Source organism: Aristolochia californica, unplaced genomic scaffold (genome assembly GCF_029961685.1).
Source record: "Aristolochia californica isolate CCGP_79_NKW_82.1479 unplaced genomic scaffold, dmAriCali1.0.hap1 SCAF_13, whole genome shotgun sequence".
In the NCBI taxonomy this organism is placed as follows: Eukaryota; Viridiplantae; Streptophyta; class Magnoliopsida; order Piperales; family Aristolochiaceae; genus Aristolochia; species Aristolochia californica.
This window is the reverse complement of record NW_027181804.1, coordinates 10,611,578-10,630,619: the sequence shown is the minus strand read 5'-3', so window position 1 is coordinate 10,630,619 and position 19,042 is coordinate 10,611,578. Positions and strand designations below refer to the sequence as shown.

The 19,042-nt window shown below is 38.7% G+C and overlaps 1 protein-coding gene across 1 annotated transcript in view; it reads left to right on the top strand.

The window, feature by feature from the left end:
• The window catches only part of LOC137948652 (G-patch domain-containing protein 1), a 34,854-nt gene extending 16,231 nt beyond the window's left edge, over window positions 1-18,623 (top strand). The window contains exon 11 of the mRNA XM_068794766.1: window positions 18,238-18,623. Within this exon, the coding sequence (XP_068650867.1) occupies window positions 18,238-18,306 (69 nt within the window). The 3' untranslated portion in view covers window positions 18,307-18,623. The remainder of the gene's footprint in view (window positions 1-18,237) is intronic.
• The last annotated feature ends 419 nt before the right edge of the window (window positions 18,624-19,042 follow it).

The following is a 19,042-nucleotide window of genomic DNA, read 5'->3' as shown; positions in this document are numbered from 1 at the left end:
AGCATTATTGGACAACGCCGCCGAAAGTAGAGCTAAATTGGTATTTTCATGCTGTGACATCATCTTTGCCGATGTAGGAGCATCTTTTTTGCTTTTTGTCATGCTGACGTGAGCTTTGACGGTGACAAACATCGTTTGCTAACGTGTCTTTTTTTACGGCGACAAACGTAGTTTGTCGATGTTCTTTTTTGTCGGTTTAGAGCAAATCGTTTTCAAAAACCTTCTTTGTGCAAAGACTGTACACATGCCGGGCTTCGAAACCTTCTTTGGCTAAGGCACAAAACTTTTCTTTTGTTGCCATTGTGCTAGGATATTTTCCAAGCCTCATTTTTCTTTCTCCTTCTTCTAGAGCCTTTAGTATGGGGGCTGGAGTCTCCTTATAACTCTTTGATACAATCGTCAATAAACTGTAGTCTTATAGACTAAAGTTTTCTTCTTTAGGATTAGATGCTGCAAATATTGCACCATGGTCCTTATCCCAATTGCTCTATGGTAGCTCCACTTTGCTTTTGTGCATTCTTTAACATTTGGCTTGATTTTTGGGTTGAACTGAAGTTCACTGTCATTTTCTGTCATGGCTTCAAGAGTAATTACTGAAAGACTCGGTAAAAACTTATTTGGGCCAGTGATTTCAGCAATTGTCGAAACGAACTTTAATCGTAACGATTTGCATTTTACCATTGAAACAAATGCTTTGCTAGCATCTGTAATATCCTTAGGAAGAAACTCCAAATGACTCCAATCATTAACCTTTACCAGAATTTGACTGATGAGGCGTTATTCGAATATATTTAGATTATCTCCGGATATATAACTATCTTGTTCCAGATTCCACTGGAGTCAGTAGTCATACACAGAGTATGAATTCCATCACCAATCCGTTGGTTCCACCCTTGGAACTGAGCTTGGTGATCAATTATTTCTGGAGGACTAGCGTTGGCAGGGACCTCATGCCTTAGAGAAATTTCCTCAGAAATTATTTCAGAGAGTTTTGAGTGGTTTTATTTTCTGAAGAAAATTCAACTCACTTTTATCACTTAATACTGGTTTACCAAGGTTTTTCAGCTGTGTAAACTCAAAAAGGGTAACTAAACGTGTCTTAAAAGATTTCTCTTTTGTAGACATCTCCGTTTCCTCGAAGAGAGGATCCGTTATAACTACTTCTTTTCCATCTCAAGACTGGTAGGTAGAAGTCTCTAAATCCTGTGTCTTCGGAGAAGACTAGTTAAGATTTCCTTCTCATGCCTTGCATGATCGGTAGAAATCCCGGGTCGACCTTCATTCTTTAGAATCATATAGTTATCCATTGACTTATTAGAGTCTAGTATTGTGGCTTCCTTTTTCTGCAATGGGGATCCGGTAGAATTCCTTGAAGAACTTGGCCTTTCACACCGATTTTGAAGTTCTTGTAACTCGAAAGTTGAATGCCTAACTTTGAGCTTTAAATCTTCAACATTAAATCCGTATCGGGCACTAGGAGTGGCATCGAACCGAGCCGAGCCCGAACCTGCCTATGTTTGAGTCTGGTTTGATTTAAATATTTCGAACTCGAGCTCGAGCCGAGACCAACCTTGAGCCTAAAATTGTAATCGAGCTTGAGCCCAATAATTTTAACCGAGTTCGAGCTCGAACTTGAGCCGAGTTCGAGCTCCAACATACATTTAAAACTTTTCAAAAAATACATGTCAATAAATTGTATATAAAATTATGCATAAATTTTACATAAAATTGGGCATGACCTATTTACATATTACGTATATAAAATTGTCTATACACTACATAAAATTATTCATAAACACTGCATAATATTGTGAATAAACTTTATACAATAATCCAACACAAAAAAATTAAATGAAATATCAATATCAATTTACAATTACCCAAATAAAAACTATAAATCTAGTATAAATTTATAAACTATAGCTCTTTCTCTTCATGCTAGAAAACAATATACTAAGTCCCCGCATGAGCAAAATCTCCACCTATGACAAAAAAATAAAAATAAAACTTATTATTGTCAAATAAAAAAATACTATTCCACTATTAGTTACTTAATGTATTGAAAAATATTAAAATTACCATGATGAGAAAAAGATGAAAAATCAAGTCACTAGTGGCATTATCTCCACAGTCTTCTTCTTAGGTTGTACTCATCAACCAAAAAATTAATAAATAAAACTAAAAAACTTACTCCAAAATATCATAATAAAAAATTATTCAAAAGTAGTTCATTTTTTTATTTTTCTTGACATCTTGAAGAGCTCAAAACCAATCACCACCACAAATCAAAGCTTGAATTGTATTTTGTGCCAAAGAAGAACGATATTGATTTATTACTCTACCACCAACACTAAAGGTAGACTCTAAAACTACAGTTGATATGGGAATTACAAGGATGTTTGCTGCCATCTTAGATAATATCCGAAAGTTTAAATTATTCACTTTCCACCATTCCAAAACATCAAAATCATATTGTGATATTTCCTCACCAATATACACACCTTCTTCAAGATAATTTTCCAATTCTGACTTTGGTTAATTCACTACTTCCACTTGTTTCACATAAGTCATTAACTTTGACCAACTTGAACTTGATGAAGAATGTGATCTACGACTTGTGAAAACACCCGTAGAGCTAGTACTTGAAGCAATCCCTTCATTTTTAATCTCCATATTATATATGGATACATATTCATCATAAATTTTACATAAGGTCTGTCGAACTAAGTTTATATTCATTGTAACTTCCTCCTCAGAATATATCTCTGGAAAACACATTTCAATCAATCTTAATTTGACCCTTGGATCCAAAACTAAAACAACAACCATCAACAAATTGTATTCACCTCAGTACTTCTTAAATTTCCCTTTCATTCTACCAACCATTGTCCTAATGAAATTATTTTCATTTGTAGAATGAAAATTCAAAATTTTTTTTACCTTATTTACCTCACTAAGGTACAAATTAGAAGTAGGGTAGTCACTCCCAGAAATTATATTAGTGACTACATTAAAAACTTCTAGAATCCCACACACCATTTCAACCTTTTTCCATTCATCAAAACTTGACAAACAATCATAAATTGGTTATCTATCTTGAAATCTAGGGAATGCATATTTGAATTTTAATGCAGAAGATAACATGTCATAAGTGGAGTTCCAACGAGTTTGACAATCAATAACCAACATTTTTGCACCTAGTTGTAGTTGCTGCACAATTTCAAAAAAAGTGCAAAATCTAGCCTCAGACAGATTTATAAATTTGACACTCTCATGCACATTCTCAATGATATCCTTAATTTGAGCAAGACCATCTTGGACTAATAAGTTTAGAATATGAGTACAACAATGCACATGAAATAACTTTCCACCACAAACTAATTTCCTATTTCTTGAAATATCATCTTTTAAAACTCTCAGACAAACATCATTATATGCAACATTATCAACTGAGATACTAAATACTGTATTTTTTATATCCCAATCTTGCAAATACTTGTAAATAGCATATGCTATGTCAACACCACAACGTGGAGGAACATGCACAAAACTCAAGACTCGTTTTTGTAGCTTCCAATATCAATAAAATGCCCAACAATAACCATGTATTCAATCTTTTGATTCTGGGACTTCCAAAGATCTGTGGTAAGATTAATCTTGTTAATCTCTTTTAACAAAGTTTTCAATTTCTTCTTTTAAGCCTCGTACTCCTTAATGGTTTTACGAGATATTTTTTCATAATTCACATTTGCCATCTTCATTACAAAATTAAATTCCTCCTCTTCTACTATCATGGATGGATGCTCATGCATAAGAATCCAATGAGCAACGAGTACTCTCATTCTAGCTTGATCATATTTGCCTCAAAAATCCATAAAAGGAAGGCCAGAAGGACTCTGAACAACATTAGACCTATTGGTTGAAAGTCTATGGTTTTCTGTTTTCTTATTGCCATTTTTCTACTAGAACAACGTTTCAAATGTCGACTCATATGTGTGGTCACTCCATTACTAGTAATACTCAAATTAGTTTTACAATGAACACATTGAGCTTTTTTTGTACCGTCAATAAGTGAGACTTCTTTGAATTCTAATCACACATGAGACCTTTTTTGTTTTTTTGAACTCTGGATGGAGTCACCTTCTTCTTCATTTAGGGTACCTTCATCTAGGTTCACTTCTATTACATTAGTAGTTCTAAGGGGATACGACTCTTGTGGAGTTGAATCATTATCTAAGGCCACACTAGAACTAGTGTTAACTAGTGTTGTCAATTGAGCATGAGGTGTTGACGTTCTTACTAAACAAAAAAAAAAAATTACAAATTTAAAACAAAAAAAACAATCCAATCAACAAAGATAAATCCAAAAAAAGAAAGATTAACAAATAAATATAGACACATAGATGAGAGACAAGATAGAAACAATTTCGATTATGTAAGGGGTTGATAATGGACTAGCGGGAGTCTACTCATGGATCTTCCTCTACGGTTTCTGTTAAAGAGTAGAAAAGCTGGAAGAAGAAGCAACAACAACAACATCAGGAAAAATACAGAGATAGCCATTGTACTTCACTTTAACTAAATGACCCAAGTGAGCACCTGGGTTCTGTTATAGAGCCTCAACAACATTATTTAGAGGAATTGTGTGATGGTGTGTTGTGTTAAGTCCTTTGTTGAAAGAGGAATTGTGGCACGAACATTTGTTATCCTGTGCATATATTGATAGACTGTGAAAAAGTTTTAGGCTCATGTTATCCTATGCATATATTGTTAGACTGTGAATTTTTTTTGTCATTATCTATTTTTCAAAAAATATGCTTTCTTTTGAGGAATCTTTGTCTGTATTTTCATTTTTTTTTGGTCTACCATGGCTACAACGGATTTCCAAAAGCTGTAAAATCTCTGTTCCTCTGGACTACCATGGCACACTTACAACATCCACAATAGCTGCAATTTTCTGGATGACAACCACAAACCCAACTGAAGCACTACAACCTGATTTGATACCTAGAAGTTAACAGATTGAAGTATTTGACGACTCTCATGGTCCTCAATCAATTTAGCATCGGAACTAATGAAATGCTTATTCAACAAATACATTGACCATGGCACTTTGGACTTTTTTAACCAGTTTGTTCAGAATGTAGACACTTCAATGTAGGCCCATAGGTTGTTTTTATGAACAGAGCACACTTACCCAGCCGGTAATGGCCATTTCAAATGGCAATACTTTACAGAAATACATGTCAATACTGACAACAATGAAATTTATAGTAAGAGGAAAATCTGTCGACTTTAGAAATCGTGAGGGTTCCTTCTATCCCCAATAAAAGGTCTATTTACTCCCTAAGCATTTACTCTTTTTTTTTTTTTATCAGTGGTTCAAAATTAGATATTGTTTCACTTACTCTACTCTTTCACGAATGGATCCGGCCAGAAATGGATTCCGTTACAGTTGAGATCTATTGCAAATGGCCATTTCAATAGATTATAAACAGTTTATTAAGCAATCTCTAAAAAAACAGCAATAGAACTCTAAAATAACCATTAAAACTAAAAAAGCTGGCAATAATTCGCAAAAAAAATAAGGGGTGGGCTAATCTGACCTGCGGGATGCACCTGCCCAAAACAGTTTTCTGCTGGCCGAACCCGTCTAAAGCCAGAACCTTCCTGCTGGTTGCAAGCACCTCTAGCCGAGAGAGTGGCAGATGAGCTTCCTTCTCTTCCATAACTTTCAACGGGCTCTGTTCACCTCTATGATTTGTTCCTCGCCAATAAGGCGAAGAATGAAGAGATTGAATAAGAAATCGTAGAAGACGAAGAACGAAGAGATTGTTCCTCTGTAATCCTTGGTTGCAAAAAATCGATTGAAAATGAAGAACAAAGTGATTGAGGAAGAAATCGTAGAAATAGAGGTAGAAATTGAATAAAAACGAAAACTAACCTAAAAGGGCAGCTTGCAGACCTCTTTTGTCTCTGTTTAGACTTGGGAAGATCCGGCTAAGTGAACTTCTCATTGCCATCACTGATTTCCTTCCCATTTCCTTCCAATTTTCCTCTAATTTTGCCGCTGATTGCACGAAATCGAGCCCGAGGAGGAAGAGGCAAAGTCGTCGAAGATAGAAAGCCTTATTCGATTCCCGAAAATCGAAATTGCTCGTTAAGTAACGAGCCAACTCGCAAGCCGCTGAACACAACCGCGGTTCGCTCAAGCTCGTCTCGTTTACTTAAACGAGCCCAAACCTGAATATTCGAATTCGGGATTTATCGAGCTAAACTGAGCTGACCTCGAGCCGCTTGCGAACCGGCTCAGTTTGATGCCACCCCTATCGAGCACAGTTCTCATAAATATCTCCTCTTTCAGAAAAAAAACTAGGAGATTGTTGAATAAAGATTGTAGGGAGCAATACCGTTAGAGTAGTAATTGCTGCCACTAAATCATGTAGGCAATCACTGAGTGGATCAATTGCCATCTTTTCTGTTTAGAACACAAGAAAATTCTTGAGTCAAAGTATCAGGTAAATAATTCTTTTCTCCTTTAATATGTTCAATAAAAGAGAATTGAAAAAACCTTTGTTGCCATCGGTGTAGTCTTCCTTGGCAAAGTGAATCTTCGAGGTTTCTTTTCAAGAAACCTACAAAGTTTTTGCAATTGGTACATACTAAAAAGGAGAGAGAAAGAAGAAGAAGGAGAAGAAGAAGAGAGAAAGGAGAGAGATTTTAGAGATCGACTTCCAAGAGAAGGGAGAGGAGAATCTGGACGAATTTGAGAAGAGAGGAGAGAAAAAACATCATAAATACCCAGCTTGCCACATATAAAAGATAGGATCTTAGACATAACTGATTTAGTAAGAATATCCGCTACTTACTCTTGTGATGAAACATGTTTGAGGGAGATTATACCCACTTGAAATTTCTCCCGTATAAAGCGGTAGTCCACTTCATGGAAGACTAGATTTGAAGTGATATGAATAGCTACTTGGTTATCACAATATAGAACTATAAAACCTCCTTTATAAATTCCTAATTCAATAAGAAGGGACCTGATCCATAGGAGTTCATCGACTGTGTGAGCCATAGCCCTATATTCTGCTTCCGCACGAGATCTCACAACCACATTTTACTTCTTGCTTCTCTATGTAATCAGGTTCCTTCCAACAAGAGTGCAATATCCAGCGGTGGGCTTTCTGTCATCAAATGATCCAGCTCAATTTGCATCCGAGAAACCTTCTATGTTGAAATGGCCATTTTTCTTATAAAGTAATCCTCTTCCTGGAGCTCCTTTTAAATATCGTAATATCCTCTCTAAGGCTTGTTGATGGGTAAGTTGTGGTTTATGCATGTATTGACTCGTCATACTTACGACATGTGATATGTCTGGTTTAGTTACCGTGAGGTAGATAAGTTTGCCCATAAGTCTTTGATATTTGCCAATATCATTATTTTCTCCAGTGCACATAATTTAATATTCGCATCCATAGGTGTGTCAGTTGGGCGACACCCTATCATTCCTGTTTCTCCTAGGAGGTCCAAGACATACTTCCTCTAGGATAATATTATCACATACTTGGGCTGAAGAACTTTTATGCCCAAAAAATAATTTAGAAGTTCAAGATCTTTAGTTTTAAATTCATGACATATCATGTTTTTTACTTTTTGTACGCTATTTACATCATTATCGGTTAAGACAATATCATCATCATACACAACCAATAATATCTTTCGTTTTTAGGTATCTTTAATAAATACCAAATGATCTGACGAAATCCAAACCGTAGTAGTGTTTGGCTAAATTTATCAAACCAGGCCCGAGAGGACTGTTTAAGCCCATATAAGGACTTCTTTAAGTGGCATACAGACTCCCCCTCAACCACATAACCAGGTAGTTGAATCATATAAATTTCCTTGCGTATATAACCATTTAAGAAATCATTTTTTTACATCGAGTTGATAGACGGGCCATGAAGAGTTAGCGGCAAGTGATAATAGGATACGTAGAATTTAACTTGGCAACAGGAGAGAAGGTTTCCTCATAATACACTTCATATCATTGAGTGTACCCTTTAGCTACGATACGGGCCTTAAGGCGAGCAACGGACCTATCCGGATTATGTTTGATGGTAAAAACCCATTTACAACCCACCGGTTTCTTACCTGTTGGAAGCAATTGATATGGTCCCAGATCCCACAATGCGATTCGTAGGGAAGAACAAAGATGAGAAGCGATTTAAGCTCGAAGGGGAGCTTGGAACCCTGGGTTCGTTAAGGAGAACGCCGATCCTGTGTTTTTGGTGAAATTCGACTTGTCCATTTCATTTCATGTGGACCCCTTAAATAGGGTTCATGTCCACAAGAGAAAATTACAATTTTGCCCCTCCATGGCATTTAACTTGAAAATAAACTAAATGACTACATAGTTGACTTAGTCAGAGTAATTGACTCAGCCGTGGTGTCTCTGCCTGACTCAGCCCACTATTGGGTTCATAACATTACACCCCTCCTGAAGAACGAGCTTGTCTGCAAGCTCGAAGATAGGTTATGCTTGCCGAAACTGATCCACAGCATCCCAAGTAGCACCCACTTTAATTTGGCAGCCCACTAGACGACCAATCGGTGGAAGCGTGCCAATGTAGCAGCACGGACGGAAATTTTGTGGGATCCGAAACCGCCGTTGGTTTTCCTTGTAAGCCGTAGGTTCCACCTGAAAAACAAATATATATATATATATATTTTTTTTTTTAAAGAAAGCTGCTGAGCAGAGAAATGATCACCTCGTATATAAGCATTATGAGCAGCTAGAGATTGTTGGGTTGCTGACCTCATCCTCATCAGTACATATTTCCAATGGTGAAAATAAACATCATCCTCCTCCCAGTCAGGTTCAATTGGGACTGAAAATAGTTGGCCTGAAATCCTTTGCACCTGGTTTCCACTTTGAACCCAATAGTGGGTCAATTATCACCTGTGCCCGATCTAGTAATTTGGCCATGACAAGTCCTACAAACTCCTCAGTTAGATAGCTCTGGGCCAGGTCTGTGTCTTGTATGGGTCCCGGTTTTTGAATCCACGTATGATCGAGGGTAATTTCAAGTTCCGCAGTTAGACACTGGTGGCCCCTTTGAAGTCCAAGTTGCCAATCATTAAGCAAGCCCATGTCCAAAGGGGGAGCTATTTGTAAAGGCACACCTAGGTGAGCGGCCTTGTTCTCAACAACTGTCATTGCTTCTGCTGGCTGGGAAACAGTAAATGCTGCCACTTCATCCTTTAATAAGCTGGCTTGCTCTCCAGTAATGGCACCAGGAACGTGTCTTAGGATATGCATATGGTAATATCCCAGGTAAGATATTCCACTGGCCACTGGTTTCTGACACACTTTAGTTGCATCAAATTGTCCTCCTAAACCCACCTCAACAATGGAAACATCTACCTGCTCTGCTGCCAATATCTTGAAATCCAGTAATGTATGGAATCTGAAGTAGTTTGTTATGGGTACATATGCAAATGTGTTGTCCGGCAGTCTATCCCAGTACCACCAGAAGTATGCAAGGACCTTTTGACGAATTGCACCGCATATAAACCGTGATGACACATATACTGCATTTTGCTGGAATTCTGCATTAACAACTCTAGTTTCGGGATTGCGTACACTGAGGAGAAATTTGTTTCCAGTAATGACAAGCTGGTTAAGCTGATGGCTGAGCAAACCTTCCACTAGTGTGCAAGCCGAGGCAGCAGCAACCTTCTGTATAGCGTCCCTCAAGTAATTGTGCTGCCGACAACCAACCTTCTCCAAATAGACAGATTGCTGCCCTTTGATCCCTAAGCCCAGAAATCTGATCTCCATTTCTGCGTTTTCTGTGACAGTGAAGGTTATTTCGTTGGCAACGATACGGGCTGCAAATGGAGATGGTGGGCCTTGCCTGATTAAGGATTCGGCAGTGAGTATTTCCCCCATCCAAGCAACTTCTTTTGTGAGGAGTAAATTGGCAGCATTAGTGGTCTCAAAAACAAACTGGGCAGCATCCATTCCAATAAATATGGGCGCATCTGTAGAGAACTCTTCTAGTGCCCGATGTAGGGTCCTGAAATTACCAGTTGACTTGGACATCTTGTCAGAGTTCAACATGAAGTGTCCATTGTGTCTGAAATCTCCGGGCCAATGATGTTTTGGCGACAGTGCAGTAGGGTTGTGGACACAGAATTTGAGATGGTGCTGTATATCGTAAGCCACCTGGACCAAGTCTGAGGAAACCTGGGCAGCATACTGCAACCATCCTTCAGATTCATTTCTTTTCTTCTTCAACATATCTATCAGCACGTGATCATTAAGCAGGGTACTCACTTTAGACGTTTCCAATCCTGACATCCCAAGCTTCTGCTCACTGTCCTGAAGTACATCAAACACCGCACCAGACATCAATTCTCTGTTCTTCGAGGACTCAACCACTGCTGTTTGAATCCCTTTCTGAAGACATTGGTCATTAAGTTTCAAAATCAGAGGGGAGTGATGAAGGAAGGCCACCATGCTGACTGCAACGGCAGCAGTAATTTTAGTGTGCATTATCATCTCAGGTCCAATATCTTCACAAATGACACGGGCATGAAGAATACTGGTGCTGTTCTCAACAGCAATAAGACTTTGGAGCACAGACACGCCATTATTAACGGCATTCACCTCCCTCCAACACATTCCAGAATTTCCAACAGAACTTCTAGCAAGCAATTGATTCAGGGACAGCAATTGAAAAGGATAGGCATTAACAGCAAACTCCATGCTCTTGTATATGTTTGTCATGTTTTCAATAAAAGGGGCAGACCTTACCTCTTGTGATGTATACGGAAACTTGCAAGTTGAAATGTGCACGATTTCAACCCTGCACCCAGCTCGTCTTAATTCTTCTTAGCATTTCAACATACATCTTGCAAGCTACATCAATTCTACGACTGGTTGGAACCTCCTTGAAATTTAGATCACGCACAAGTGTTGCCCACCCACTAACACGCGACTGCATATCATCTGCTAATTCTAGAGTTCTGTTGGCTACACGAATAGGACTCTTCTGCAACAATGAACTCATCTCCTGTTTCACATGTTGGCACAAAGCGAGAGAGTGATTAGTCGAAACTGAGTATGCCCCAATAGCATTCCAGAACAGAGTAGGCACTTCAATAATTTTTACAGGCAGGGCAGAGGGAAGGTGTCGAAGTTCTAAGGCAGTCTTGAATTGTTCAGCCATGAGAACCATGGCGTCCCGAACCTCAGGCTCAATCGACGCATTTGCTTTTCTTTAGTTGTCGAAAAGGAGCTCAGCATTGGAATGAGCCTCACCCCCACCAATGATTCCAACACCGAACTTCAGTTTCTCATTAATTTCATCTTCCGCCACAGCAACCATTTCCAATTTGAAATTAAAGTCCCTAGATTTTTGGTCTTTCCTGTTCGCATATATGTCCACTCCTCGTCGATTTAACGACGAGCTCTTCCCAACACCATTGTTGCCGATAAAACTGACCTTAGGAAGCTTTTGCCGCCAGTGAACCGCAACAACAGTGTTGACGAAGGAGGCATCTTGCCGAACGAAAACCTGCCAACCCAAATTGGGTTGCTCCAAATAGATTTGAGGTCGAACGACGCTGTGTTTCGGCTTGGGATTTCCACGCTTGGAGGGTTTAGGTCGACCCTCTGTTGGATGGCTGTTCCCGACGGTGAACGAGGGGTCTTGGAAATTTTCGGGACAAGTCTGCGCTAGACTTCCACGCTCGGAGGAGTTAAGTCGACCCTCTTTGGAATGGACGAAATTATTCGCCGAGATAGTGGCTGCACCCGTCTTCTTTCGGTACGACAATTTTCCCTTCTGAATCCTTATTCAGATGTGTCTCTAATTTGGCCCCTTTCTCAGTCCTTTCAATTAAAAACCGTCGTATGTCATCACGTACTGCCGAAATCATTTCTTTTCGCACTGCTGCCATTTCATCTAGGAACAAAGAAATCATTTCTTTGCGCACTGCTGCCATTTCATATAGGAACGAAGAATCGTCCATTGTGAACTAGCTCTGATACCAAATTGATATGGTCCCAGATCCCACAATGCAATTCGTAGGGAAGAGCAAAGATGAGAAGCGATTCAAGCTCGAAGGGGAGCTTAGAACCCTGGGTTCGTTGAGGAGAACGCCGATCCTATGTTTTTGGTGAAATTTGACGTGTCCGTTTCATTCCATGTTGTCCCTTAAATAGGGTTCATGTCCACAAGAGAAAATTACAATTTTTCCCCTCCATGGCATTTAACTTGAAAATAAACTAAATGACTACATAACTGACTCAGTCAGAGTAATTGACTCAGCCGTGGTCTGTGCCTGACTTGGCCACTATTGGGTTCATAACAGCAATCATAAGTTCCATGTCTGATTTTCATATATGGCTTGCATTTCCTCATCCATAGTTGCCTTCCATCCTGGATGTTTCAGGGCTTCCCAATAGGACTGCGAAATAGAGATGGGAGAAAGAGATGAAAGGAACTGATAACATGCGGAAGACTAAGCGATGGTGAGACATAAAGTTGAATATAGGATGAGAAGTAGTGCAAGTACGAGGTTCTTTTCTTCAAACAATGAGCCGAGTATCAAACTGTGGTCCAAATGGAATAGGAGAAGGACTTACTTCGGTAGCATCCGAAAACTCCACAAGGGTGGTGTCAATTGATGCTTTAGGGGGGGGGGGGGGGGGGGGGGGGGGGCTTCGGCGTTAAAGGGCACAAATGGACGAGGAGTGGTAGGAGGGAATGACAGACCTGGAGGAGCATCATTCGAGGAATAGAATGAGGTGTCTTAAAAAAAGGTCACATCTCTAGACACAAGTAACCTCCAAAGGGTAGGATTGTAACAGACATAACCTTTTTTGGGTGCGAGAGTAACCCAAGAAAATGCACTACGTAGAGTGAGGAGCAAGTTTACTTTTCTGAGGAGATGTGAGATGGACAAAACAAGCACACCCATAGACCTTTACTGGAAGAGAAAATGGATCTTTCCTAGGAAATAATACAGAATATGGAGTTTTATGACCAAGTACAGATGAAGGTAACCTATTGATAAGGAAACAAGCCGTAAGTATGGCACGAGGCCAATAAAAGTAAGGTTCCTTCATGAAGAGGAGGAGGCCTCGGGCAACCTCAAGGAGGTGACGGTTCTTTCTTTTGGCAACACCATTCTGTTGAGGTGTGTAGGCACATGATGTTTGATGGATAAGGCCATTTCCTTCACAGAAGGATTGAAACTTAGTAGACAAGTACTTTTTAGCATTATCAAACCTAAGTACTTGAATTTTCTTGCCAAACTGGGTTAATAACATAGCATGAAAGACCTTAAAGATAGTAAATATGTCAAATCTTTCTTTAAATAGATATAACCAAGTAACTCGAGTAAAATCATACAAAAGTAACAAAATATTTAACTTAAGAAATATTGGAGATACTCAAGGGTCCCCATACATCAGAATGTACTAGAGAAAAGGGAGCAACACTTTTATTGGTAGGGCGAGGAGAATATGTACTCCTCTGGTGTTTGCTTAACCGACAAACCTCACAATTTAAAGTAGGCAAAGACTTTAAAGAATGAAATAAATGCCGAAGAGAAGATGTAGAAGGATGGCCAAGCCGATTGTGCCAAAGTTGCGCTTCGGATGGAGAGGATGAAAGTGTAGCTAACGGGTCTAAGTAATACAAACCCCCATTTTCATGGCCTCCACCAATCATCCGCTTCGTTGTTAGATTCTGAAATACATAAGAAAAGTGTGAGAAGATGACGTAGTAATTTAGATGTTTTGTGAGTCGACTTACTGAGAGTAAAGGGAATTGAGGAACAAATAGGACATCTCGAAGTGGGATAGAGGGTGTAATAGAAGATGATCCCTTGCCAAGTACTTTGGTTTGGGTACCATTAGCTATAGTAACAAACTTATCGGGAATACATGGAGATAAAAAATCTAGCATATGTTTGCTACCTGAGAGATGTTCGGAGGCCTTGAAGTCCATTATCCAAGATGAAGAGGAGGAAGTGGAAGAAAGCATACCTGAAGCAATAGTGGTAGCAACCGTAAGTAAAGATGTAAGGGAAGACCCCATGAATGACTTCATTTTCTGAAATGTTTCATAGTCTTCATGAGTGAGAGTCATCTTCCCGGTCTGTGATTCAACTTTTTCTTCCTGTTTACGGAAGCTGGAGTAGCCGTGGCCCATTCTGGTTTTCCTTGAAGCTTCCAACAAGTTTCCACAAGGTTGTTTTGGCCGCCACAATAAGTGCATATTCGAAGCTTTGTGCAAGAGTAGCTAGGAATGTAATATGAGAAATAACCAAAATACCCTTGGACTGGTATTTTAACACTTCTAAAGGAATCCTAATTGGGAAAATTCTGCAAGTCCCCATCCTTTAGTGATGGTTTCTGGTCCCCTCTCCCCTTGGGCTCTGTCAAGCTTAACTTCGATGGGAGTTCCATGGGCAATCTTGGGCCAGTGGGTGTTGATGGAGTTTTCAGAGACTCTGAAAGATTGGTTCTTATGTCCTTTCAAGTCCAATTGGTCATTTTAACTCATTGGAAGCAGAAATTAAAGCTTTTTGGCAGGGTGGCTGTTCACTAAAAATTTCTCCAGGCCTCTTATCATTGAGGGGACTTTACCTCGGTTATCAGCTGGATGAAAGGAATATCCAAGCCTCCATGGTGGATCAGACTCATCTTCAAGGAAATACAAGACTTATATAGTCTGGCAGCATGTACTCAGAAAAGCCAATTCCAGGGCTGACTCTCTAGCTAAAGATGGCATCTCTCGTCTTCCCTTTTTTCTGAGTCTCCTTTCCTATTTATTCAAGAGTCCCCTCTTTCTTATATTGATTTCAGTCTTTTAATAAGATTTCAATTGTTCAAAAAAATTAAAAAAATTGAAAAAAAGGAATTGTCATGACAATTGCAATTTTTTCACTCTCTTTGTCGTCCCTCTATGCAAGCTCTGGGTAAAGTTTGTTGGTGGGGACACCAATATGACAATGGGGCCCCAGTGGATCCACCAATTATGGTTGAAATTATTTTTATTTTATTTTTAGTTTATCTTTCGTGATTTTTCTTGATTTGATCAGATAGTGATCTTTATCTATTTTGAATTTAAAATTTAAATTTTTTTATTTTTATTTAGTTTATCTTTTTTTATTTTATTGGATTTGATGATCTTATTTATTTTAAATTTTAATTTTAGTTATTTATAATTTGGAACAGGATGTTGAATTCAGTTTTGAAAATGAATTAATAAAATCCATGTTTCTGGTCTATCCCTTTCTCCCTCCCCTTTCTTCTTCACCTTCTTCTTTTTCTAAATTATTCTTCTCAATTCTCTTATTTCTCATCCCAAATTCTACTTTCTACCTCTCTATTTTCTCTCCCTTTCCATTTCTAATTCCAGAAATTAACCAATATTCTGATACGACAATTAAAATCGCGCTTTGTCCCGCATCAATTTGGAATCAGAGTGAACATTCCAGTCGCTGAATACCCATTTGCACTTGCTGTAACTTATCTAAGCCCTTTCATTCATCCTATTCGACACTTCAAGACCTCCCTGGATAACCTCAACGAGACTCCAACTTGTCATTGCTGTCATCTGAGAGAAGAGGGACGAGAGCAGCAGGATCCTGGCATCTGTCAAAAGAAAAGCTTAGGTTTGCCCTAAGCAAACCCTCGTGGATGCTGCCGAAATCGCCGTAAAAAAAAAAAAAAGAATAGAAGAAAAGAAATGTCTGCTGTTACTTACCTCCAGCGAGCTGACCTTAATCGCCGTGGCTACTGAGACCTGGCCGTCCCGTCGCTGGAAATTCTTCTTACCCAATTTCATCGCCAAAATTGTTAAATCACAACATCCAATTTCCCCAATTCTTCATCCTAATTTGTCTACAGTTTCAATTAGCAGAGTTTTATTTAGGAAAGTATTTGGTTAGCAATTTGATGTACCCCAAAACAGAAAAAAAGAATTTTCAAGCAAAACAAATGAAAGAAGGAATGACGAACCTTCCCTTCCCTGCCGAAATCGCCAAAACTGAACAAGAATACATCCGAGAGATACGAATCCTTATGCGAATCCAACCGACGCAAGAAAACGAAAACTCCTACTAACGAAATCGATGTAGAACTCGCCAGAAATAGTCGTCGATAACCCTAGTAGTACTCTCCCTGAGCCACGCTCTGAAGACTAAACGACGCGCCCCTTCCTCTCCCTCGGCTCCCTCTCTAAATTCCCTCTCGAAACCACTAAACATTGTCAAATTCCCAAAATGCCTTGACCCATTAATCACCCTCTAATTATCCTTCTGTTTACTCCTTCTAGAGTAGGTAACACTAATTTGGGGTCTATCATTACCCCCCGCCCAAACTTTCACCTTGTCCTTAAGGTGAAAAGCAAGAAACTGGAGCCTCATTGCCTCAAAATCCTCCCAAGTGGCTTCAAACTCGGGTAGGTCCTTCCATTGCACCAAAACCTTCATCTGTTGCTGCCCATTTGTGTCCACTCTGCGTATAGTCAAAATTGCAGCAGGTTCAACCAACATCTCTAATTCAGCATTCAATTGTGGAGGAAGAATCGAAGATGAATGTGATATTCCTTTTGCTTGACAAAGTTGGGAGACATGAAACACCGGATGCATGGAGGACTCTGGTGGAAGTTGCAGTTTGTAAGCAACACTTCCAACTCATGACACCACCTCAAAAGGTCCATAAAAGCGTGCCGCCAACTTTTCACTGCGCCGAGTGGCCAAGGAAAGTTGCAGATAGGGCCTGAGTTTTACAAACACGCGATCCCCCACCTGAAACTCTTCATCCCTCCTTTTAAGATCAGTCGTGGCCTTCATTCTCTGCTGAGTCCGTAGTAATTGCATCTTCAAATCATCAAGATACGCATCCCGTTCCTCTAGAATTTGCTTGACTTCAGAAACTGTAGTTGTCCCAGACTTATGGTGCAATAAAGACGGAGGGTCACGTCCATGCAAGACTCGGAATGGAGTGGTACCCGTAGAAGAATGGAAGTTGGTGTTATACCAATATTCCACCATGAAAACTATTTCGCCCAAGTTTTTGGTCTATCAGAAGCGAAACATCGAAGATAGGTTTCCAAACACCTGTTAACCACTTCAGATTGACCATCTGTTTGAGGGTGGTAGGCAGTGCTGTGCTGCAAATCAGTCCCTTGAAGATGAAAGAGTAGTGAGTAGTTAATTTATGAAAGATAAAATTAATAAATCCGTTGTTGGCAGTTTATATGTAAGTTAATTGCTGGTATTCTTTTCTAGGGAGTAGTTTCTATTTAGTGTATTCATTTGTAATTCGGAAGTCTAGACCTAGGAAAATTTTTCCCAGGTGATGTAGACTATTTTGGAAAGGTAATGATAGTTTTAGAGTCTATAAATAAGGAGATGTGTTGTAACTTTCAATCAGTTTTCAAGATCAATACAATTTTCTCTTTTGGTTGTTTTGTATTTTTTTTTTCTTTTGTGGAGAATAATTTTTTAGTAGAATTTTCTGTCATGCTAATAGTGTTAGTTAAAAAGCAACAGTTGAACATTCAAGTTTTTCTCTTGAAACCTGAAAAAACTACGAATTTCCTGGAGTTGAGAAGGTAGTGGTTGGGTATCTCATATTCCAGCTTTTATGTATTAATTATATTTCATTAGTTTGGGGATATTACTAGCTCTATTGAAAGTAATGATGAACAGTCCAATTACAGATCTTGTAGTTTCTACTGTTTTGTTGCTAGTTCTGTTAGCCATTTGAGGAAAAATAAAAAATAAAAGCTAAAAGTTACTTGTTTGGTTAATGGTTTTTAAATTTCAGTTTCTTATATAAAAATTGTCATGGTTGATTACACAAGGTCCACTATTGTATTCAGTGCCTCATGCTAGTCACTTTCACTGTGGCATTCCGTTGTGTTGGTGTCAAAACATTTTCCTCACATCAATTATGTTTCATCATGAAAAATTCAAAGTTCAAAATATGGTTTATTTGTTTTGAGTTGATTGCGTAGTCGTTATGTTATCATCTCGTTAGGTATTGATGTATATTGTCCGTTGATTTCTGTGGTTTAATGTCCAGAAGAAGGCACAGTTAGATTCATTTATCGACTTATAAAATGTGTATGTTTGTACACTAAATATATGAAAACTTACATTCAAACCTATCATTGACATTCTTACTCTGGCGTGTTGATACAGCTGGAAAACAGTGACAAGTTTTGCGTGCAGGGGAAGTTTGTGGGACTCTCTTCATCAACTAGGCTTTGAGGTCCTGAGGAGATTTGTGATGTTCAGTAACGTGTGACCTTAACGTTTGTTGTAGTTAGCCTGAAAAGATCGGACTAATGGACTATTCGTTCTTCTATTTGATTATTATTTTTTGGTGGAAAAGGAAATGAGAGGAAATGGCAATACATTTTTTATGCGGTCGAGAAGATCTAGTAGCCAAGTAAATTTATAATTTTTTTATTGACAGTGTTAGACATTAAACAATACTTCAGACTTATAATATTTTTTCTAAGTTATTAGTTTTCTGTCTTTTTATGTCTTGTTTTTTTAGTGTAATTTGAATATGGGTTATTTAGTTTAAGTAGGATTTCATATATAGTAGTTGCTATAATGAGTGGTAGAGCTAGCTTCTTGATGTATTATTCTCTTTTTCTTTTTATCAAAACCCATTTTCCTCTTCCTTTTTTCCCATCACGTCCTAAAAACCTTATTTAATATGAAAGCAGGAGTTGTCTTGACGTGGAGAAGAAGAAGAAGACAAGTCTTACTGTTTTTCCTCGTAGTGTTTTTTATCCCTGCACTCAGTTATCTTCTTCCCTTGTTATTTGAATCTTCACCTTAGAAACAATAGAGTACGTTTGATGTTTGCGTTTCCTATAATGGAACTTGTAGGTGTTCTTGCGTACAGTTTCCCTATCGCCCTGTGAGTTTGTCGTTAATCAGGATTCTATCCATCGTATTAGTCAGGGATAGTCTGCTTTCTAGAGTCCTAATC